At 46.6% G+C, this 22095-nt stretch overlaps 1 protein-coding gene across 1 annotated transcript in view; it reads right to left on the reverse strand.

The window, feature by feature from the left end:
• Positions 1-4418: 4418 nt before the first annotated feature.
• The window catches only part of Dennd11 (DENN domain containing 11), a 28446-nt gene continuing 10769 nt past the window's right edge, over positions 4419-22095 (reverse strand). Inside the window, exons 2-9 of the mRNA XM_038320515.2 lie at positions 20480-20579; positions 19434-19592; positions 13583-13736; positions 11409-11547; positions 10018-10149; positions 9721-9871; positions 8904-8972; positions 4419-7522 (exon numbers count right to left, since the gene is read on the reverse strand). Of these exons, the coding sequence (XP_038176443.1) occupies positions 7327-7522; positions 8904-8972; positions 9721-9871; positions 10018-10149; positions 11409-11547; positions 13583-13736; positions 19434-19592; positions 20480-20579 (1100 nt within the window). The 3' untranslated portion in view covers positions 4419-7326. The remainder of the gene's footprint in view (positions 7523-8903; positions 8973-9720; positions 9872-10017; positions 10150-11408; positions 11548-13582; positions 13737-19433; positions 19593-20479; positions 20580-22095) is intronic.

Here is a 22095-nt window from a genome sequence, read left to right on the forward strand (position 1 = left end):
TGAAATTTTTTAATAATTTTTTTCTCTTTCTTGGGTACATCTCTATACTACTGTCTATCAATTGCTTTTTCTCAGCAAAAATAACTTAAGTTCTAATTCATTACAGAACAACTATTTTAACAATTATTGTTATATATTATTAGAAATAGTTATTTGAAGCAGTAATGAATTTTTTGGTAATTAAAAATTATATTAGAATGTTGTTGTTCCTAACTAGTTCATTTATATGATACATAAATATTCTTTCTGGTGAGACAAGGATATTCTGTATCAGTTATAGTCCTTTTTCATTTTTTATTATTCATGAGCCCGCAGTGTAGATGTAAGAATTATAACATCATTTTTAATTGCTTTGAAATTAGTAGGAAAAAGTATACTACTGCATGAATATTAATAATGATCTTTTAACTAACAACCTAATTAGATCTTCCTTTAGTCTGTTGCAAGCTGAGTACTAAAAGCACTTGACTTTCCATAATGAACCTCTGCCAGATCGTTAGTACCATCAACTTATTTTTTATGTGCATTGGTCTTTTGTCGGCATGCATATCTGTGTGAGGTATCGGATCTCGAAGTTACAACTGTTAGCTGTCATGTTGGTGCTGGGAACTGAACCTGGGTCCTGATCGCTGAACCTCTCCAGCCCCAGTGCCATTTACTTTTAATTCTAGCATGGGCATTTCCTTTGCTCATACCCAGAAGACCTTGAACTCTAGAAGGCCTACACTGTCCGAAGTTGGCTTGAGCCCTTGCCATCATGAAAGGGAAAGTGACAGCCATAGCAACAGGAACTTGAGGAAGATAAAATTTAAAGACAGTGATATACCCATCCACACAGCCCATTCCAGTAAAATCAGTGCATGAATGGATCAGACAGACAGCACCTACAAGAAAGCCCTCAATTGAAGAATACAAAAATAAGGTTTGTCTGTTTATTTCTGTATGTTTATGGTGGAGGCAAATGTTCTGCTTTATCAGCAACAAACAGGTGAGTCTGAAGAAGAGCATGAGTCAGTTACCCAGCGCCAGCTGTGGAGGGTAAGGAGATAGAAGACTGTGCTTCTGTAACAGCATGAAGGACCAGTATAGAATCCAGTGTTCGTTCTTAAAACACCGTTAGCTGCAGAGTCTAACCGTAAGTGCCACGTGGTTAGGAAAAGATACTGGACCCACGTTAAGAATTTTGCTCATGCCTGGCGGTGGTCGCGCACGCCTTTAATCCCAGCACTTAAGGCAGAGGTAGGCAGATCTCTTGAGTTCAAGGCCAGCCTGGTCTACAGAGTGAGTTCTAGGACAGCCAGGACTACACAGAGAAACCCTGTCTGGCGGTGGGGAGCGGCTACTCCCTAGTTCCCTTTAAGGACTTGGGTTTCATTGTCTACCTGCTTTGTTCTTTGGACATCCATAAATACCCACATTTAACAAGTATGCAGATGCTCAGCTCTGCAGAGGGGATCATGGGGGTCACCTCATCAAGCGAACAACTGTAAGTATGTTAGTTCTTATAAGGCACACTCTTGGATATGGCCATCCCACTTACAAAATAGAAACCTAGCCTTGCCATCAATAATGTTGCCATTCACTCTATACTAGTTTAAAATAATTCCCCCAAAGGCAAAGCTGAACTAACAGTTTTAGAATACAGATAAACATGTGCACATATATCTGTATAATGCCACATAAAACTCTGAGAAGATATTTCTGACACAAAATAGCTTCTCTAGAGTCTAGAAGTTTCCTGTGGGGATTAAAGATCCATAGTCCTGGTTCTCTGACTTTCGTTTCCATTACCTGGAGATGTTTATCCAACCACAGTCCCTCAGAGGACTGGCTGCAGCTCCCCAGTGTCTGTCCTCATCTCTGTAGGTAAAAGCGGCATCCAGCCTTTGGGCTCTGCTCACAGGCGGGGTCATCATCATTCCTTCCTACCAAAGACACCTTGCTAGAGATCACGGCACACAGGTTCATGTTAAAATGTGAACTTTAATTGTAAAAATTTGGGGGTTTTTGTAAATATAGTTATTATCAACCTCTGCACATAACTTGGTTCAGATATATACAGATATGATATACACAGGTGTTACTTGTACCACAGAAAGAATCAATTCAAGAAACATTTGCACTTAGCCTCGGGGTTAAGCCCAGCTCTCTTCAGGTCTGTAAATAACACACAATTGAAGACACAGAGAAAGGATACTTCGGTCTGCAGCAGTACCCAGAGCAAAACTTACCAATTATCTTTCTGACTTTGTCATAGAGGTAAAGACTTGAAACAAAAATAGATTCGGGTTCTCTTATTGCTATAACTCTTAGGCTGGGGTTATTTCACAAAGTAGGTTTTTACATTTAAGGCAACAGGGACACTTACTGTTTTAAAAAGAAAAAAAAATTGGAAAACAGATTTCCTTGGTGACAACTATTTCTTCAGGAAAGGATTATATTCCAGACTTATATAAAAATTTAGCCAGCAAGTTCTGCACAAATAAAGAACTTGGTTTTGTTTACCTTTATCTCAAATCCTAGAAGCCACCCATGCTGACAGTTCAGGAGCCCAGCCAGAATCCCCCCATTGCTGATGGCTGATATTAGTTTTCCTAACTTTTATATATCTTTGCTTAATTTACCCAGATACAATTTTGATTAAATATATTTGCTCTGTCTGGGTATTTCACTTTGAAGTTCCATCTATACACAATTTATAAACCCTATTCTGCCCCCACAAGCCCCAGTATCATCAGGATAAACTCACCGTGGGACTGAGCAGGCACCTGCTGCGAAAGTAAATAAATCCTCTGCTGTAAACCTTTCAGACTTTAAGTCAACATGTTTCTGAGAGCCAGGGCCATGTTGCAATTCTAGAATAAGTTCTCAAAAGACGAAAGCAGAGCTTTCTTTATCCCATCTTCATTTCTCTCTATAGCACCAGAAACTTCCTATTCCTTTTCTAAATTTACACCATCACCACTCAACTTGCAGCCGCTCCAGTGGATTAAAGTGCCAGCTAGAAACCACCTCCCGCTGCCACCCTCTCCCCTGACCAGGAGGAAGCAGTCACCGAAGGACTGCATTTATCCCTTCTGTCCTGGAGCTTCAGCCAGAGTTGGTGGCCATCTCATCCTTCCCAGGCCAACTAGTGCCACCGAAAAAGTCTGTGCTCACGCTTCAGTCCGCTGTCACGGATGACGACACGCAAGGGCCTCGGCGGCTATCCAGTTACAAAGCCGCCCGTTCCTTCTTAGATTATGACTTTGCAATTCCTTTCCATTGCAACACTTTAGTACTCAGTAACACTGATATAAAAATAAACTTGCGTTTCTCATAGGGAAAACGTTACCTTAATTCACAGTCTTTTTTCCTACAACACTCAGTACTCCAGTCGCTTCTGGGAGCAGAGGTATGCTAGCAATAAAGTGGAAGAGTCAAAACCCATGAGCTGGGTAGAAAGGAGCCCTCAGCCTCTCCCCTTCCCCTACCTGAATCAGAAAAGGATTTTCATGAGATGAGAAGGGATGAGACTAGGTCTGCTGAGGTAAAGCCCACAGGCCCCCAGGATCCTCACCATGGGGTGGAACTGTGAGCCATGGGTGAGAGATAGGAGGGCCGACAGCTCTTCGAATCATAGCCTACCTGCCTGCAAGTCTGGTGGGGAGATGGCAGCCCTGGAGGGCCTGTTGGTCTTCCTACAGAGGTTCTCGTCAGTTTTCAAACTCTTCTCATGGTAAGGCAAGTTCACTGTGAAACTTGGCATTATCTTGTAATTCTATTCATCCACACCCTGTATCCCTTCTTTACTACACAAGGACCACTGAACCTGGAGAGAGCACCTCAGTCCACTCTCTGCTGTGAGTTTGAGGGAAAGGACAGGTCCTGAGGGCCTGTGTCTCTAGAGGCTAGCGTTTGCCACCAGAGGGCTAACTGGGTACCGCCCTGTGCAAGTCATTGTCCCCCTCACTGCATCCATACGCTTTCAGTGCCTCAAGACAGCAGGTTCACCGCCCACCACCACCAGAAGGAAGACAGCCATGGGTTATGACTCAATTTACCTTTATCTCCTAGCTAATGTCAGGTAAGTATTTACGCGAACCTTCCCATGAAGCATTTAACACTCTTGTCTCCTGAGTGTAGCTCTCACCTTTCCCGTGGTTTTCCTGTGGTTTCCAGCAAGGTAAGCGAACAGCCTTCGGTTCCTATCCTGTTCTGTCACAGCCATGGAAACAGCTTCTCTCCCACAGCCTGGGAGGGTCAGAGTGTGGGAGGCCAACGCCTCCTGTCACACTGTACTCCTAGCGGGACCATATGGGCCCCAGGTAAGACACCGACGCTGGCCTGGATCTGCGCCCAGCATAGGAAGGCTCCATGTTTAAAGCTGAAGCTAATACCAAGCAATGACCTAGCCTTCCTCTGAAGACTGGGGGGGGGGGGGGGGGGGGGGGGGATAAGCTGTGCTATTTTTTACTCCTTCTGGAGAAAAAGTCCTGAGCCAGGCACCAGCTAGCCAAGTGTTTCCTACCATCTGCTAATGAAATTGACAACATCCACTTTAATATGGATGTCCACAGATCTAAAACCCCAATCCCTCTGAGGATTGTGGCCACTTGGAATTTCTTCTAATTTAAGAATGACTGAGTAGCCAGCAACTCAAGTCAGGAAGTGCTTCTGGGTTGGCACATGGTTCACAGCATGGTACAGGTGGGGTTTAGTGCTTCCCAGAAGGGCTCTGTTAGCTTAGGCAGGGATCTGGTGGGGGCCACCGGAAGAGTGGCAGGACCCACATCTGAATTTTTAACCCTGTTCCCTAGAGGCCAGTGGTAATTTAAAAGAAAAAAAATGCCTGACTCTGCTGACTGTCAGACCTAGGGAATTGTGAAGGGTGTGAACCCACTTCTTTCTTCCTAATAAAACCAGATGGGTTTTCAGAAAGTATTTCAAAAGTGGCAAAAAAGAGCAAATCCTGTGGCTGCCAGCTTCTGTGCCATCATGGTAGAGGGGGTCCTGTATCCATCTACCCAAACTTCTTCGCTGTACGGGGAACTTGCAGCACATGAGGCAGGCCTGCATGGCTCACCGCCACTGGGGGGGATCAGTGTGGTATGAAGTGAGACCTCACGGGGACACAGACAGGAATTCACTTCTAAGACGTACTCTGAAGCTGATAACAGAGGCAAAGGCTGCAGAGGTGCTAACATACATCTGTTGGGCCACACAGGTCTGTGCCAGGTTCTGGCTGCAGGAGGAAGCTGGCAGAGTAGGGAAGGATTGGAAGAGATGTTGAACAAGAAGTCCTGCTCTGGGGTCAGCTGAGCCCAGAACCTATGACCTAAGACATGGCATCATCTGGGGGTTGTATCCCTCTGGGGCCACCTATACACTGGTCCTCTGCAAGGGTGGGCGGGATACAAAGAGACCAGGAAATCGGCTGCTTAGTTTAAAAGGGTCCACAGGGCCCAACTTCACAAAGGACAGCCTTTCTCACCCTTGCTATCTTTAGATCAGCTTGCAACAGCACAGGGAACAGTGGTGGCAAGCAGAAGGCTCTGGGGAGGTTCTCAGCAAGGGCTCTTCCTATCCCTGGCTGGCTATCTACGCCCAACTTCGAGGCTCTCAGAGATCACTGGAAGTCGCTGTTCAGTCGGCCCTGGGGCACGAGGAGAAGTCAGCCACAGGAAGGAGCAGGTGAAGCTTGCACCACTGAGCACAGCTGTGTTTTTTGTAAACATGTTACTGGGATGACCGCTAAACCCACATTGCAGAGGAGAAAAACCTATTAGCCGAACAGTTTATGCCAGTGCCCAAACTTATTTATATATTTACAGAAAGATGTTACCCTGACTCATCAGTGTGTATTTGCTTCTCCACACACACAAATCTCTTCCTTCTTGAGTTTTTAATCAGGGAACTACGGCGAAAATACTTGAGTTAAGCGAGAACCTAGACTTGAGATAAGAGGCAGAGCCCCGCCGTCTGAAGTTCTCTTGCTGCGGACATCGGCCTGACTGCTCTTTGGCTACTACAGACGTGGGTGTTGGATGGCTGGCTGGCTGCTCACATGTAACAGAGGCAGGCAGTAGGAGCACAGGAGAAGAAATCATTACTGAAAATGCAAACTCAGTCAGAATCTTTAAGGAGACTAGCACTGGAACTGGCTTTCTGAGTATGGTTAACACCTGCCTCTCACCTAGTGTCTCATCTAGGAACCTGGCAGTCGCGAGTGACCCAGCCCCAAAGAACAAGGTGGCTACAAGTTCCATCCCAGGCCAAAGAAAGCAGGCATGGTTGTTTGTCTGCGGTTTCCAGCTATTCTCCAGGCAGGGGAGGCACTTTTTATTTTCCCTGTCAAATCTGTTGGATCTGTGGATCCAATTGCTTAGGCTAAGGAATGTTGTCTCTGCTAAAGATAAGTTTGTGGGAGTTTTAAACCAGTTAAGAGACCTGTTCCTACCACATCCCAAACTGAGTCAACCAGCTCAGACCCTGGCTACATTTCCGAATTCACTAGAAATATCTGCTTCAGGACGGCAAATAATCCCTCCGGAGAGCTCTCAGAGAACCGTAAGATGTCTTCCCTTGCCTGTTGAACCTGTTACACCAAGAAGATAGTCAGTCCTCAAAAGAGACTCAAATGTCAAATGAGCTTATATAAGCTCCGGGGGCCAGCTCCAACCTTCAGAATTCACCAACCCATCCCGAGGGGATTCGGGTGCAGGAGGGGCGAGGGGTGTGCTACACTGTGTAGCTACCATTACCTTACTTTAGAAAGGGTTTCAGATGCATTCTAGTTTTCTACCTTTCCCTGACATTCGGTCAGAAGCACTGCTTTCCTTCTCTGTGGTCCCCACTACAGTCAACACAGAAGACGCAGACTTGTCCTATGACAAACAGGTCATCCCAACCCGACCCTAGAACTTGGTGACCCTGAAAGGTCATCTGATTAGTTTCTGGTTTTAGGCAGATGCACGTCTAAGGCCATACTAGGACTCATGGTTATCATGTTCTTGAGTGCAACAAAGGATGAAGATGCACAGATCTTCTGAACAGTTCATCCCAGAGTCTGACTCACTCTGACTGACAGAACTCCTAAGACCAAACCCAAAGCAGCAGCAGTGGAAGACAGTAGATTCCAATGTCCAACCAAAGGCTACAAAACCCGGATGGCCTCACCTCAGCCCCAGGGCGGAGGGGAGAAAGGAAATGGCACACATTGAATGGGTTGGAGAGTCTAAACAGTCCTTTGTGTTAACTTAAACTGAAGCTGCCGAGGGCCTGGGGTGCACTCCAGGCTCCTGTCACCCCACATGAGCGGCTCACCACCAAGTCCTGGTCCTCCTCCTATGGACAACAGGGGTTATCAATGACCAGCATGACATCGATGCCATAGGCCTCCAGCAGGTCCATCAGAAAGCTCCTGTCTCCCTGCGGGTCCAGTCCCATGCCACGGGCATGCTCTGCTGTTAGAGTTTTATCTTGACTGGCGGACACCTCCAACAGAGTCTGAAAAATCCGGTTGTTTTGCTCTAGGAAAAACCTGCATTTCCAAGACAGGAAAGGGAGAGAAGACTCAGCAAAAGGTCATCCAGATAATCCAAACATACAGAGCCCGAACTGTGCAAAACTTCCAAATTAAATCTAACAATTTTTAGAGGGAGTAAATGTAAAATGGTTATTTGAATGTGAATGATGTCATCAAGGAAATCATAGGGCAAGAATCACCATATGACAGAGTAATCTGTAGGGATGGCTGCTTGACTACGATTTTCCTGTTTTAAGCATAGCCTTCTGGAGAGGTTCCATAAACAGCTTCTCTCCCCGTGCCTAACCCTCAGGGAAGAGTGAAAACACAGAACCTGGGAATGCAGTTCTGAGGCCAAGACTTCAAGCCAGAGACTGAAATGTACATTGTTCAAAGCCCTGACTGGACTGCTGCAGTTGGTAGCCAACAAGCCTCGTTAGAGAGCACGGGGCTCTGCGCTGGCCTTGCGGCCCTAGGTCGCTGATGCTGCACGCAGACAGGGAGAGCTCAGAGTGGCTGGAGCAGGCACAGGGCAGTTCTGAAGCCAGCAGTGGAAAGGCAAGGCACGCTGCACTCCCTGAGGATGGCAAGGGCTCATAGCGCTCAGGGTGTGTGCTCTCTTCAGGAGGGTGTCTGCGGGAACATTATACAGTAAGAAAAAGGATTTCGGGGTCACAGCTGTACACATGCTGAATGAGTAAATGAGCTGTGTTTAGAGAGGCGTTCATTCAGCCATGCTGCCTTGGAGTTAAAGGTTTTCCACAGACATAACAAAATGGCTTGTTTGTCACACCTTGACAAGACTGTGTCTGCCCAGACACAGTGCGTGTGCATTAGGAAGTAGACTCAGAAACAAGATAGAGCTCCGTGGAGATGCCCTCGTCAAAGCTAAGGACTCTCCGGAGCATTTATTTCTACTTCAATCACATTCTGCTCTGATTCTGAAACAGGACTTCCTGTGGCTACTTGAAAGCCAGCCCTTCCCATGTCTACCAGATCTGGAGAGGAGAGGTTACCCTCGATTCAAGGGTAGAATTTCCAGCTGACCTCATAACACTCAGCACAAGGATCTGGTCTTTCCAGAGGGTCAACAAATGAGAGGGTGGAGAGATGACAGCTATGTGGTGACATCCTGGATGCAAATGGTCAATAAGATGTATGATCAGGGTCCCCGTTTTCTCTAGGACCTGCCCCTGTCTCTTCAGCAACTCTGGGTTCACCCTGACAGGTGTGCAGGACTCAGGGTACCACTAAGGACCGAGCCCTGAGAGCCCTGAGAATAAAGGACATCCGAAACTGTAGTGGGTTGCATGGGCGCGAACCAAGTTGTCTATCCATAGAAGTTAGTACTGAAAGGATTCCCAGAGACCCACCGCTGCTGCCCCGGCCAACTCACAGCACAAAGAGGTCTTCTTCACAAGGGTTGTAGTCTCCTTCAACTTCCTGGGAGTACAGCAGCATCTGCCTGTTAGAGGGTAGAACACTATCAGGCTCTAGTGGCTGCTACATCCAATTACATGATTGGCAGCAACCCAACATCAACACTGTCCCTATCTCCCAAGAAACAGCACCAGGCAGAGTTAGTGCCAGGCCAGAGACTAGAAGAGAATGAGCAAAGCCTGGACTCAAACCCAGGATCTGTGGCCCGTTTTGCCACTGGAACCCCCTTAATCAGGTTAGTCTTGCCTGATTGTCCTTAGTCTTGCCTGATTGTTCACTGAATGGGGATAATATATGATAACCCTTTCTCTCCTAGGATAAACAGAATTGAGAGTTACGTGGGACAGTGTGCATACACAAGTTTCCTATTGGATCCATACCATGCGGATGAACGGCTATTCCAAACATACATGGGCAAATCTAAACAAGGTCTTTTGGGGCGTTTCTGAAAGCTGGTGTTGTAACTGTTCCTTCTTGGGATCTCAGAGTCTCAAGCCCACCAGAAACCACCCATGAGTGTCTGCTACCCTGCAGCAGGGGTAGCATGTGGGCTTCCTAAAGCACAGAACTCCCCTTGATTTCTATCCCGTTTCACATCCCCCGCTTTTAGGAATGCTCAAGGAAAGGGGGTGGTGGAGTAGATTTCGCAGAGCCATCCTGAACAGGATGGTGCTCCTGACTGCCCTGCAAACCTCTGGTCCTCTTAGCACAGCGCTGGCCTGGGCTGCACTGACTAGCACTCACGGCATGGATGTGGCGGGCAGCTGTCTCACCTCTGTTCGTTGAGCCGGCGATACTTCTCCCTGTCTGCGCTGTTGATCTTCAGCAGGGGCTGCAGGTGGTCGTGGTGTGTCTTTACATTCTGGTTATCCACGTAGACATCATACAGCTCCCTCTTTTCCTCAAATATCTTCTCTGTGGTGCCTGCGGAGCCCAGGATTAATGAGGTAACCCCAAGGGGGCACAAAGAAAGCCACCCCAATCTGACTACAGAGCCAAGAGTCCAAGAGCCTATTTCTGAGAAGAAAGGGTTTGGACACAGGGAGAGGAGGGGAGGGCCCCATACTCACAGGCTACATAGGACACCTCTACTTCCAGGCTCTCAATGTCAGCCACGTTCACATAGAAGAAAGGCTTCGACTCGGGGATGGTGCCTCCAATGCCAGGCAGAGAGACATTGGCCAGACAACAGCAGCAGTACACTGGAAAGGTGGGGACAACAGAAATGAGGAATCTTCCCTTCTGTTCCATCTTCCCCACTCAAGACCGAACAGCTGACCTACATGGGAACTGCTACATACAGTCTGTGGTTTGTTCTTGCCAATCCCCACTCTGAGGCTTGGCCCCCAAAGTAGTATTACTGAGAGATGTGGGATCTTTAAGATGGAATTATGTCAAAGAGGTGCCACGCTCATACAAGTTTTGGTGTCTGAAGACACCGAGTCAGTTATCGCTAAAGCATGTTATAGAGTGACTTTGCTCCTTCCCACACAGTACTCTTTCCTGCACCATCTCTTCCGCCAGGGGATCTTCAAAAGATGACTAGATGCCAGCATCGCTCTCTTGGACTTTCAGAACTAAAAGCCCAAACAAACCTCTTAGGAATTCACAGCCTCTTGTGTTTTGCTAGGGCAATGGGAAGTTGTCTCTGAAGCTGGGGAGGGCCTGGTTTGTGCTACCTATCCTGTAATCAGGTGGCCTTGGAGAATCTTTTGAGGGCCTCACTGCAGAACTGGATATCCTGAAGGTCTCATCAGCAATGTATCGTCAAACAGGTGTTTTCTGAATTTCTCTCACTGACCTGACTTAGACTTTGGTTCTGCTGACCTTCCCCCTCCTCAATACCCTCTGGACCCTCTCATCCTCTGGTCCTCCTCTCTCCACCATCTCCTTCATTCGCCTGTCCTTGCACTACTACTTGTCAGCCTCTCACACCTGACACCTTCATTCGTCACACTCCGTCCAGGTGATGCTGTCCATCCCAAAGATACAGGCTTTGTGTCCCTCTCAAATCTTCTTCTCAAGGCCAACTACTCCCTACAGGTCCTGACCCAATCACACAAGTGCTTCATATACATCTCCCCGGAAATGTCTCAAGAAGTACACACCCAAATTTCCCCCCCCCCCCCCCCCCCCCGCATGCCTCGGTTCCCCATTTTGGTGGCCCCATCATTGTGGTCCTAGACTCTTTCTCAACTACATCCCTGCATACTTCAGACAACCCCATCCAGTTTACCTCATCTCTGCTTTAGCCCAGACCCTCATCTCTCCCCCAGATATGAAGGTGAAACCTCATCTGTCCTCACTGCCTCTAGACTCCATATTCTAAAACACAAATCTAACCAGAAGCCTTGACCCTTCTGATAGGGCCCAAACTCTTCCCAACTTGCTCAGTAACTGAAGGACTAAGGCGTATGTACTGGGTGTTTAGGAAGAGCCCCTCACTTGGGTTTCTCGTTACCTCTGTAGCACACGACGCCCACGGGTGGGGGAGAAAATATCAGAATGCGCTTTCGGAGTAAGGCAAACTTCCAAAGAATGAGGATCTGCTCTCCAAAGAACTTAATAAACTGAGACATGCAGCCAGCCGGGTGTGTGATCTGGAAACACGCAAGGGCGGGTGGACGGCTTGTTAGAGGTGGTCACTGTGACGCAGCCTTCCGCGAAATCCCCAAGTGTTCAGAGATAGTTGCTTCCACACTAAATGCTACCTGGTGCTTGATTCCTCTGATGTGTCAGCTCTCCTGACAGAATGAAGTCTGAACTTAAGAACTATAAACACTTTACTCTGGAGAGAAGTGCAGAGGAAACAGCTGGATTTTATGGTTTAAAACTCAGCAGTTTGGAAGCCGGAGAGACGGCTCAATGGCTCAGCACACTTAACATACAGTCATGACGACAGGAGTTCAGAGCACAGTACCACATAACAGACATCCCACAAGCACCTGCAACTCCAGATCCAAGGGATCCGAGCTCTCCTCTGGCCTGGGCACGCATGTGCCTGTATGTGCACGTGGGTTTCGAATGCAGGCGTTTTTTAAAGTATGTACTTTTGGAGACTACCCTTGAAGATACATATGCCTCAGTGAGAACATTTAACATAAAACACTGAGCACTGTAATACAATGACGAGCAAACAGACTGCAACAGCAGGGACCTGGGGGCTCTCCTGTGCACAGCCCGGTATCTGCAGCAGTTACAGGCATGAGGGGCCAACAGTCCCAACTGCAGGGGGCCACCCTACCACAGAGCTACCTTCTGGAAGGACCGCTAGGGGCTCAGTGTCAGCTTGAGAACTGCGCTCCTCCTGTCTTTGCTGTTCACTAACAGGGAAGCCTGGGAGAGGGAGCCAATGTTTCTAGTTTCTGCTTTCCTAGTCCGTAAAACTGGGAAACTAGACCATGGGTTACCTCAGCCGGCTTAAGGACCACCAGAGACAAAACATGAATGACTTACAGCTAGGAACACCAAGGCACGGAGAACACCAGTGTCACCAGCAGAACAGAGGCGTCAAACCAGTGACCTGTGATATAGCTCAGAAGGCCACTCTAATGCTTCCTTGTAGGCATAGCGGGCTCATCAGCCATAAGAAAGGCAGGCCAGCACAGTTCTGAAGACAGGCAGCTTCCCCAAAGTACACACTGAGTTGAAAGTCTGAGAGCTGCTGGAATGGGGGTTGGGGAGGACCCAAGCCCTACGCCAGCCCTGCTGCAGCCCCTGCACTATGCCTCCACTGGCTGTCCTCAATCTCCAGAGCTTTGATGGGGCTACCTGGGAGGGAAATTTTCCTTTCCAAAGCAACCTACAACCTCTACCCCGATATCATTCACCAGCCCCTTGTTGTTCTGGTCCAAATCTCTGGAAAAGCAGTGAAGGAGGGTAGGGAGTGAACACGAGCTTTGACATAGTCCTGGGTTTCGATTTTGTCAGTCTCCTAGCTATAAAGGCCTAAAGCAAGTCAGTGAACCATTCAATTGCTTTAAATAGACAACGAGGATAAAAAACAAGACAAACAACAAAAAAGAACACTTTTCTTTAAACCTTACTTTAAAAGAATGTTGCAACAGGCACTGATAAATTAATTTCTTTGAAAGAGGAGTCCTGAGTTTTACTGAAATATCTTGTGCCCAGCCACAGGAGAAGAAGGAAGAGACAACAGAAATTCATATTCTTAGAGCCTTTTGTATCTTCTGAACACCTGCTGCGGGTCGGCTTTCTTGTTAACATTAAACAAACATGCTAGTACAAATGCAAAGGATGCTGCAGAATTTCCAAATAAGACAATGTCAAAATAACACAGCTATGAAATACCTTGTCTGTTTATCAAACTCTTCATCTTTAGTTTGAACGTTTGGCTTTATAATAGCAGAAACAACAGACACAATCAAAAGCATCCTGCATCCCAGGAGATCACCCCATGTGACCCAGCGTATGTGGATTTGTGCTATGAAGGCTCCAGACTGCATATTGCTTAAGGCAATTTGCCTTATGTTTTAAATGAACCCAAATGCTTATATTTAACCCAGTTCTACCAAAAGCACTATTCTGCAGGAGGCTGAGGCATAATTTCCTTATCATTTAAAAACTACTCTACCACGACTATTCCCAGATATATGAGAGAATGGCCAGCCTCACCTTCATCTCGGGGTACATGTAGCGGTGGATGGAAGGCAGCCAGTAGACGGGTGGCAGGCTGCCGCCCCTTCCAGGACCGGCATGGAGCACCCCTTTCTTGTCTTCATAGAATGCGGCCAGATGAGAGTAGTGTCCAGGCATCTCCAGCTGGTGTCTGTGGAGCACACACACACAGTGAGTGGCTCTGCCCAGCACAACTGCAGATCTCTATCCAAAGAGCTAAAGGTCCAGACACACTCCCTTCAAGTTGTCTTTGTACAAAATGCACACACAGGACCTGCACACACAGGACCTGCAATTCCCGGATGGCGCCATGTAAAATGTTCAGAACAAACAGGCAGGGTCGATTGTCTATTTTCTTGAGCAAGCTATGCTGCTGATCACATGTGCTTTTCTAAGCGCTGTTTATTGTGGGAAGAAAGAACCTGGAAGGCCACACACGTCCTGCCTACAGCTGCTTTGCTTTGTGTAGAATGTGAGCATGCTTGTGCTTAGTGCTGGTGGAAAGGAACAGGGAGAAGCTGAGCCCGTAGTGTCTCAAAGAAAGGAAAAGCTATGACTGAAGGCCGCTGGGGGCTCACACTTCCACATCAAGTAATAATGTAAATGAAGCAGAAGCGCATGCGTGCGTGCGCATACACACACACACACACACACACACACACACATACACACGCCCTGCACTCCCCTCTGTCACATCCTGTGCTCAGCCCAAAAGCCTTGTTAACTGACCCTTGGATCAAGAAAACAGCATTGAGGTCCTAGATCATTTGGACAACTCAGAATCCTGCCTCCAAACCAAGGCACTATGTTTAATGGAAATATCAGAAGTTGATTCTTGTTCCCGCCCCAGAGATATGCTGGAATCTCGGCCTTTACCTCGGTACCTTTATCTCAATACCTGTATCGGCTTTATTGCGCAGAGGCAATTAGGTTAAACCGAGGTATTTTCAGGGAAACCCCAATTCGGTGTGACTTAAAAGGGGAAATTCACACACACTCACAGGCCTGCGGTAGCTATGTGAAGACGAAGGCGGACACTGGGGGATGCAGATGCCAAGCTACCCAGAGACCGCCAGCAAAGCACAGAGCTGGGGGAGACGCGGAACCAGCAGCGGTAAACACTGACGACTTCATGTTTTCAATCTGAGTCTCCGAAGCTATGCGACAGGAAGTCTCTTTCTTCTAAGGCACCCCATTACAGATGCTGTTAGACTGTCCCAGCAAATTAACAGAAGGATGAATTAAAAAGTCCTCTCAACCCTGGTTTATTTTCCGGTGACCACCGAACAATTAAAAAGAGGCTTTTTGGGGGAGAAAAAGGAGAATCGCTGATTACAGCTGGAACGACACTAAACAGGCAGTCCCTGCTCCTCCCATCCACCAACCTGCCAGCACCTACGCCATGTTGTAACTCAAGCTGCTCAGAGGAAGATGTCCAATGAAAAAGTAGTAGCAGATGCTTTCGTGGCCGCCCGAGCGACTTCCAGCACTCAACGACAAGGTGACGGCGGAGACTTTGTGCACGAGTTTGTATTGAAAGCAGTTAACATCACGTCATCATTGCGCTTAAAAAGATGTTGCTGCTGGGCATGGTGGCGCACGCCTCTGATGCCAGCACTCAGGAGGCAAAGGCAGGAGGATTTCTCTGAGTTCGAGGCCAGCCTGGTTTACAGAGGAATTCCCAGACAGCCAAGGCTGTTACACAGAGAAACCCTGTCTCAAACAAACAAAGTGTGTGTATGTGTGTGTGTGTGTGTTTATTAGCTGTGTGTGACAGTGTACACCTATAATTCAAGAACAGGCTGAGCAGGAGAATCATAACTTCAAGGTTAGCCTGAATTAAACAATGGGTCCTTGCCTCCTCCCAAAGAAAAGTTTAGAAAATAACTACTAAAAATAAGCACCTCGCTCTAATTTTAGGGGCCCAAAAAGCTTTGCTTAGGGAGGCGGCCATGTACTAGCAGCAATGAACCAGCATGAGGGCACTCACAGCAGCGGCGGTAACTCATAGACAAGCTCCTGGGCTGGACGGGAAATCCTTGGTGGCTAAGGTCTGGCTAGCTGTTCTGAAAAGGCAGCGGGGTGCCAGTCCGAATGTATTCAAATGTGTGAAGTTCAAATGTGTTTTGAGTTAAGATCCATTTTCCCTTAACAGCCCACGGAGAATCTATATATTCAGTCTTAAAAGAGGTAACTTATCCACAGTAATTTAAATACGGCACCTTCATTTTGTTTGCTGATTTGCTACTCAGCTGCTGGCCTTGAATCTTTGACCACAGTCAGTGCTGTAGCTGGACCAAGATCCTCCAGAAAAAGTCAGCGCTGTGAGGCTTCTAGACAGGAAGCTAAAGGCAAGGCCATCGAGATGGCTCAGAGGTTAAGAGCACTGACTGCTCTTCCAGAGGTCCTGAGTTCAACTCCCAGCAACCACATGGTGGCACACAGCCACCTGTAATGGGGTCTGATGCCCTCTTCATGTCTAGCAAGCATACAGACAGACAGAAGACTGTATACATAATAAATAAATCTTAAAAAAAAAATATAAAATAAAATAAAAAAAACAGCTAATCAGGACTCTGTCCTTTGACAGTCTAAGGTATCACTGCCTGCTGGGACAGAACATGGCAGTAACAGGCAATGTAGGATAGGACACAGAGGCCCAGGCATAAACAGAAATCCAGAGAGGAATGTTATCCAACCGTTGTGTGGAAGCCTCAGAGTTTAAACACCACTGTAGGGTCTGTAATAGGTCATCAGACCACAACACCTAAGGTACTAGAGGCACAGAGTGCCAGAAGACAAGGCGGTTTTTCAAAGCTGGAGACGATGAGGTTCAACAAGGGCAGGTAAATTTAAAAACCACCACACTGAAACGCATACCACACAACCCATGGAAAATCATTGGTGGGGACAAATGACTGGGCGTATGCTGCTGATACGGGGCGCCAACTGTGTGAACCAGATCAAGGATTCCCCTTGCAGGAGCAGCCAGGCTGGGTTCTCTTTAGGCCCACAGCCCCCTGCACTGATGGGGCACATGCTGTGCAGATGCTCAGGACAGAGACCCTTGCTGTCCCCTACTGTACTCTGCCGTGATTCATCCACTGGGACTCAGAGATGCTCTGCCACCGACCTCACTCTGTCGTCTGAACCAGTCTGTCACTGGGCTCTAGAGATACAGAACCATCAGGCATTCCCATTTACTGCTGGCTCAGGGGGAAAGTACCACCACCGTTCTGAAGGTGTGTCAAACGTGTGTCAAACAGCACACTGTGTCCATCCTCTGACCCAGTGATGACTCCATTTCTAGGAAATTCATGAATGTGAATTTATCCAGAAGATGCTCCTCTCTGTAGTTGCAAAAAATAAACAGTCTTAAAGCTCAATACAATGGAATGGTTAAATATATCATGAGTTACTTGTTCTGCCATGCGGTGAAGCTACCCAGACAGCGTGTTCAACAGTATGGGTAGAGGTCAGAGGTCAACCTTAGGTATGGTTTCTGAGGATTCTATTTTTCACTAGCCCCAGAATTTGCCTAGTAGGTTAGGATAGCTGGCCAGTGAGCCCTAGGGATCCACCTCTCCACCTCCCCAGTGCTGGGGTTACAAGCATGCCCCACCATATCTGGCTTTTTCTCTTACATGGGTTGTGGCGATTGAACACAGATAGGTAATATCTGTAGATAAAATATTAGTAAGCAAGCCTGGGACATTGGAAGTCAGAGTCAATTTATATGCAGATTAGGTAGTGCAGAAATGAAGTCTAGTTAACTACACAGAAGTCACTGTCCCACCTAGACCGGACTGCTCTTTCCTTGTGCCCTGTTTCCAAGTCTCATCTTTGTTCTAGTCTTTCTGACTCAGCCAGGGAAAACAATGGGGACGCTTCCAGTGTGCCCACAGGAAAGCTCCTCTACCGCTGAATGGGAAGGGAAAATACAAACACGACACATGCTTTCTCGTGTGTGAGAGGAAAATACAAACACGACACATGCTTTCTCCTGTGTGAGAGGGAGAATAAGGATCTGTATCTGTAAACATGCGAACGGATCGATTTTAAAAGACATGCCGAACTAACAGCGGTAAATAGGGCTGTTGGGTGGATACTGTAACTGAGGAACGTCTACAGCTTTATGACACTGGTAGAGGCTGCCTTCTTCTTTCTTCAGCACACAGAGCCTCCACATTTTAGATGACTTCACCCTTTCCGGAACGACATGTCCCCAGGCTTCCTACGGCTGGGTTTGGCCAGCAGCCAACAACTAGCCTACGGAATGTGCACAGAAGTGATGTGTTCAAGTTGAGATTTTTTTTGCATCAATCTCTCTCCTTACTGGTTGAAATGTCACAGGACAGCAATGAGTCACTTTCCACCATCACGCTATAAGATGGCTGAGACGGAAGGACGGCGTCCCAGGCACCGTCCTCGCTGAGACCCTTCTCTCCGTCTGGTCTGGGACAGCTGCGCTAGAAGGATGGGGTTCTGACTTGTTTGAACAGCTATATGTTGGGGTCTCTTCTTTGTTACAGTAACTTAGTGTCTCTTTTAGCTAAAGCAGAAGTTGGTACCCAGAAAATGAGCTGTTATAGAATCAAAAACCATTGGCTTAAAAGCTGAAGAAGAGAGTGGTTTGTTTTTTTTTTTTTTTTAATTGCTCATCAGGAAAGCTGATCATCGCTATTAAAATCCACTGATTTAGATCTCGTGAGGCTGGGAAAACCAACTTCTTTGTACTGAAAAGCACTTCAGAGTCTTGCTCACTCCAAAGTACTCAGGCAGATGCGGGGAGGAGCGGAGGGGGGGAGTCAGACTCTAAGGATCAAATGTGAGAGACCATGAAAATGAGAGAAAGAAGGATGGACTAGCTTAGATCCCGTCCACTGAAACCATGACCCAAGGGAGCTGTGGAGGTGGCTCAGTGGTTGAGAGCAACAGCTGCGCAATCATGAGGACTGCAGTTTATAACCCAGCAACCACAGAAAAAGCCTGGATCCTATACGATTGCAATTAAACGGCCGGTCTGGGCTACGAAGCAAGATTCTAACTCAAAGTGAGTAAATGAATGAATGAATGAAAGAATGAATGAATGATGCATAGAATGAAATAGTTTATATATAGTATCTATGCTAAGTGCACACACACACACACACTATACACACACACACTCTTATATATGTTTTATGTTTGACACATAAGGTCTTTGCTATATTGCTACAAATGTAAACTGAAAAGCCTTTATTTCCTGGGCCACTATGCCCACTTGTCAAGCATATTTTACCAAAGCACAAATATACATATAAGAAAAGAGATTAAAATCTTAATGGTGCTTCCAGGACTAGACTAGAGATAACATTCTCCAGCATTGTTTGACATTCAATTAGGTTATCTGCATTATGCAATAGATAGACAGATAGTAACTAATAACTTTTCTTCTGCTGCTACATATTCTATTACCCCAAATATTAAGTGATTTGACATAAAACACTTTATATTTATGTTCTACCTGCCTACCTGGGAAAACAGTAATATAGCAGCTGAGTATAAACAAAGATCACGTTCATGTCTGATTAAAATGTCATTAAAATTGATGAGAGTATTAATAAAACTGAAAGCAAGTATCTTCCCCAACTTTCATTATAGGATAAAGAATTATTTTATAATACATTTGCTGTAAGAAAGAAAGGAGCATCAACTGAGGCTTGGCCCAGGGCCACAGATGCCATAGGAAAGACACCTGAGGTCCTGGGCCCCAGTCTCCGCATCCAGGGACTCACTGCACAGCCACCAGCTTGCTGATCCTGCTGCTTCCCACAACATATAAAAGCCATGTATAGAAGCCACTTACCGAACCTGGTTCTCCAGGAAGTGCATATAGCGGTACAGCAGGGTGTAGGAGGGAGAGAGGATACCCACAGACTTCATCCGTGCCCCGCGCTCCAGCTCGCTCTCCACGGGCATGTTGGCAAAGCAGGCCAGGCCAAAGAAGGGCCCCTTTCGAAAATAGCTGAAATAGACCAAATATGTACTGAGGCTCCGGCTTAGGAAACAGACATACTTTTTGCTTTTCTTCCTTTGTAACGCGATCTTGTGCAAACAGCTATGTTCAGAGCTCCAAATAACAAAGTTTGGCCATAAAAGAAGTCGTTCAGTCTCCCGGGGAGCAGTCAAAGCTCTAAGACTTGAAACCGGCTATCCCAGAGTCAAGGGTTAGCGATAGCATGTGGTCTCCATAGGCGTGCCGCTCAAATGCTCACAGTCACAGACCCTGGTATCCTCTCTGGCGCAACTAACGGCTTCAATGGGAGAACCAGGACCAACACTGACCTCCAGGCTCCTTTGGAACTAACTCAGTCTGTTTTCTCAGAACAAACCCTGACGCTCTCAGTTCCTTGGCTTCTGACAGCGCCAATGAGGCCGACGCTTTACTTCCTTCCCTTTATACGCTTGGATCAGCCATGGCTCCAGTCCAATGCAGAGACGAAAGCTACAAATTATCCTTAAAGCGTATCCATTGGCTTCTCGCAAAATTCACAATGTGCCATTTACACAGCCCTAAAAACTGGCCTGCTTAAAGCTAGCACTCCAAGCTTATCACACAGATGTCTTAGGTTAACCCACACTAAACTGAAACTCCTCTCTTACACTGAAACCAAAAACCTCCACGAGGGCCACATAATCACGCAGTAATAGCAGAACCTCTACGGTAGGTGCTGTCAGCTTGGGAGGGTCAGGACCCGTTGCAAGCTTGAGAGCTGGAACCCTACTTGATGGGAAACCGGATAAACACAGAATACACGCATACACTGCCTGAAGACACCTCGCGATAACATGCTCTGGGGAGCGTGGGAGAGGAGGGGTCAAGCTGAGCAAGATGGGTTCAGAAGTACTCACATGAAATCAGACTGAACTTTATGGGACCCACTGGCCATAGACTTGAACTCGACACCTTCAAGGTCAATGTCTTGTGGTAAGCACCATTCTACCATGTTTCCTGCAGAAACAGGGAGGTCAGGTTAAAACAAACAAAAATCACTCTGAGAAAGAGCACAGCACAGCACAGCACACACTGCTTCTGGGAAATGCGCTGTTTGACCAGACGGTTCCAGAACCAGGGGGCTCATCTCATCCATGTCCTGATGAGTTACACCAGGGGGCCAGGAGGGGGCAATGGAGGGACCCCATCTCCTGCTTCAAAGTCAGTATCCTTTGAGGGTCTCCCTCTGGCTGTGCCTCTCTATTCAGGTCACTCCCAAACTTTCCTCTTATGGCTTCACTTCTCTAAGTATAGGGAGATTTTATTTATTTAACTTTATGCTCCCATTTCTCCATCCTATAGTCTTACCTTGATCTCCTGAGATATTGTTTTTAATCTTACAATCTATAGCCATTAACATCTGACCCCAACCTGAAAAAAACCCCAATTCTCACTGACCACCTTGTGATGTTTGCTAATTCCTCAAAACGCCTCTTTCTCCTGATTTCCCCGATAAGATATGATTCTGGGTCTTTCCCTGCTTCTCTGAGCAGTGTAGCACATACCACCTCCTTCTCACCTCTTCCCAGATGTGACCCTTCAAGAATCAACTATCAGTTCTTCACTTTAGGAATTTTGGGACTCTGCCACTCATAACCAACTTCTGGGTTTCTACTAAGCTAGGTGTTGGAAACATGAAGAAGGCATAATCCCTGACCACAAAGATGATGAGAGTCTAAGGGTTAAAAGGAGACGGAGAAAAGGACCAGCAGTTACAGCTCCGTTGGACGATTGCTATGACAGAAGGCAGGAAGGTAGAATCTAGCAACAATCATCCTCCAAAAGAGGGAGTACGAGCACTGCACAATCAGCCACGTAAGCTACAGGCAGAGAGAACAATGTAGAATAATCTGTCCTGTGTTTGTATATTCAAAACTTCCCAAAGTCAAAGAATAAGTAACTCGTAAGATTTCATTTCTGAGCAAGCTGATTAGCACTCCAAGTCCAAGTTTTCTAGGCTTTAAAAACACCATCAAGAGTTCGAGACCAGCCTGGTCTACAAGAGCTAGTTCCAGGACAGGCTCTAGAAACTACAGGGAAACCCTGTCTCGAAAAACCAAAAAAAATAAAAATAAAAAAAAAATAAAAAAAAAATAAAAACACCATCAACTATCTTAGCCACTACCACTTTCAGATAATTGTTTGGATCATCAGAGAACAGATATCTAGTTGCAAGCCACTGCAGACAGCGCAGGAGACCACCCAGTCCCACAATTATATCCAACTAATAAACTTACTGAAAACATAAAAGCATGAAAAGAAGGGAATTAAAATTCCATAAAACAGAAAAAGGTTAAAATGACATTCTGTTAACTGGGTTAAAGACAAGAAAACATGTTCATAGGGAGTGTTAGGTTTCAGAGTAAAGGTAAGTTTCCTAAGCATCAAGTCTCCCCACATTCCTGTATTCTCTTCTTTATTATGCACGAACATCCATCTAAAACCCAAGGGACCTAACCTAGGGTCTTGTCCA

This window comes from Arvicola amphibius, chromosome 2 (assembly GCF_903992535.2).
Source record: "Arvicola amphibius chromosome 2, mArvAmp1.2, whole genome shotgun sequence".
Taxonomy (NCBI): domain Eukaryota; kingdom Metazoa; phylum Chordata; class Mammalia; order Rodentia; family Cricetidae; genus Arvicola; species Arvicola amphibius.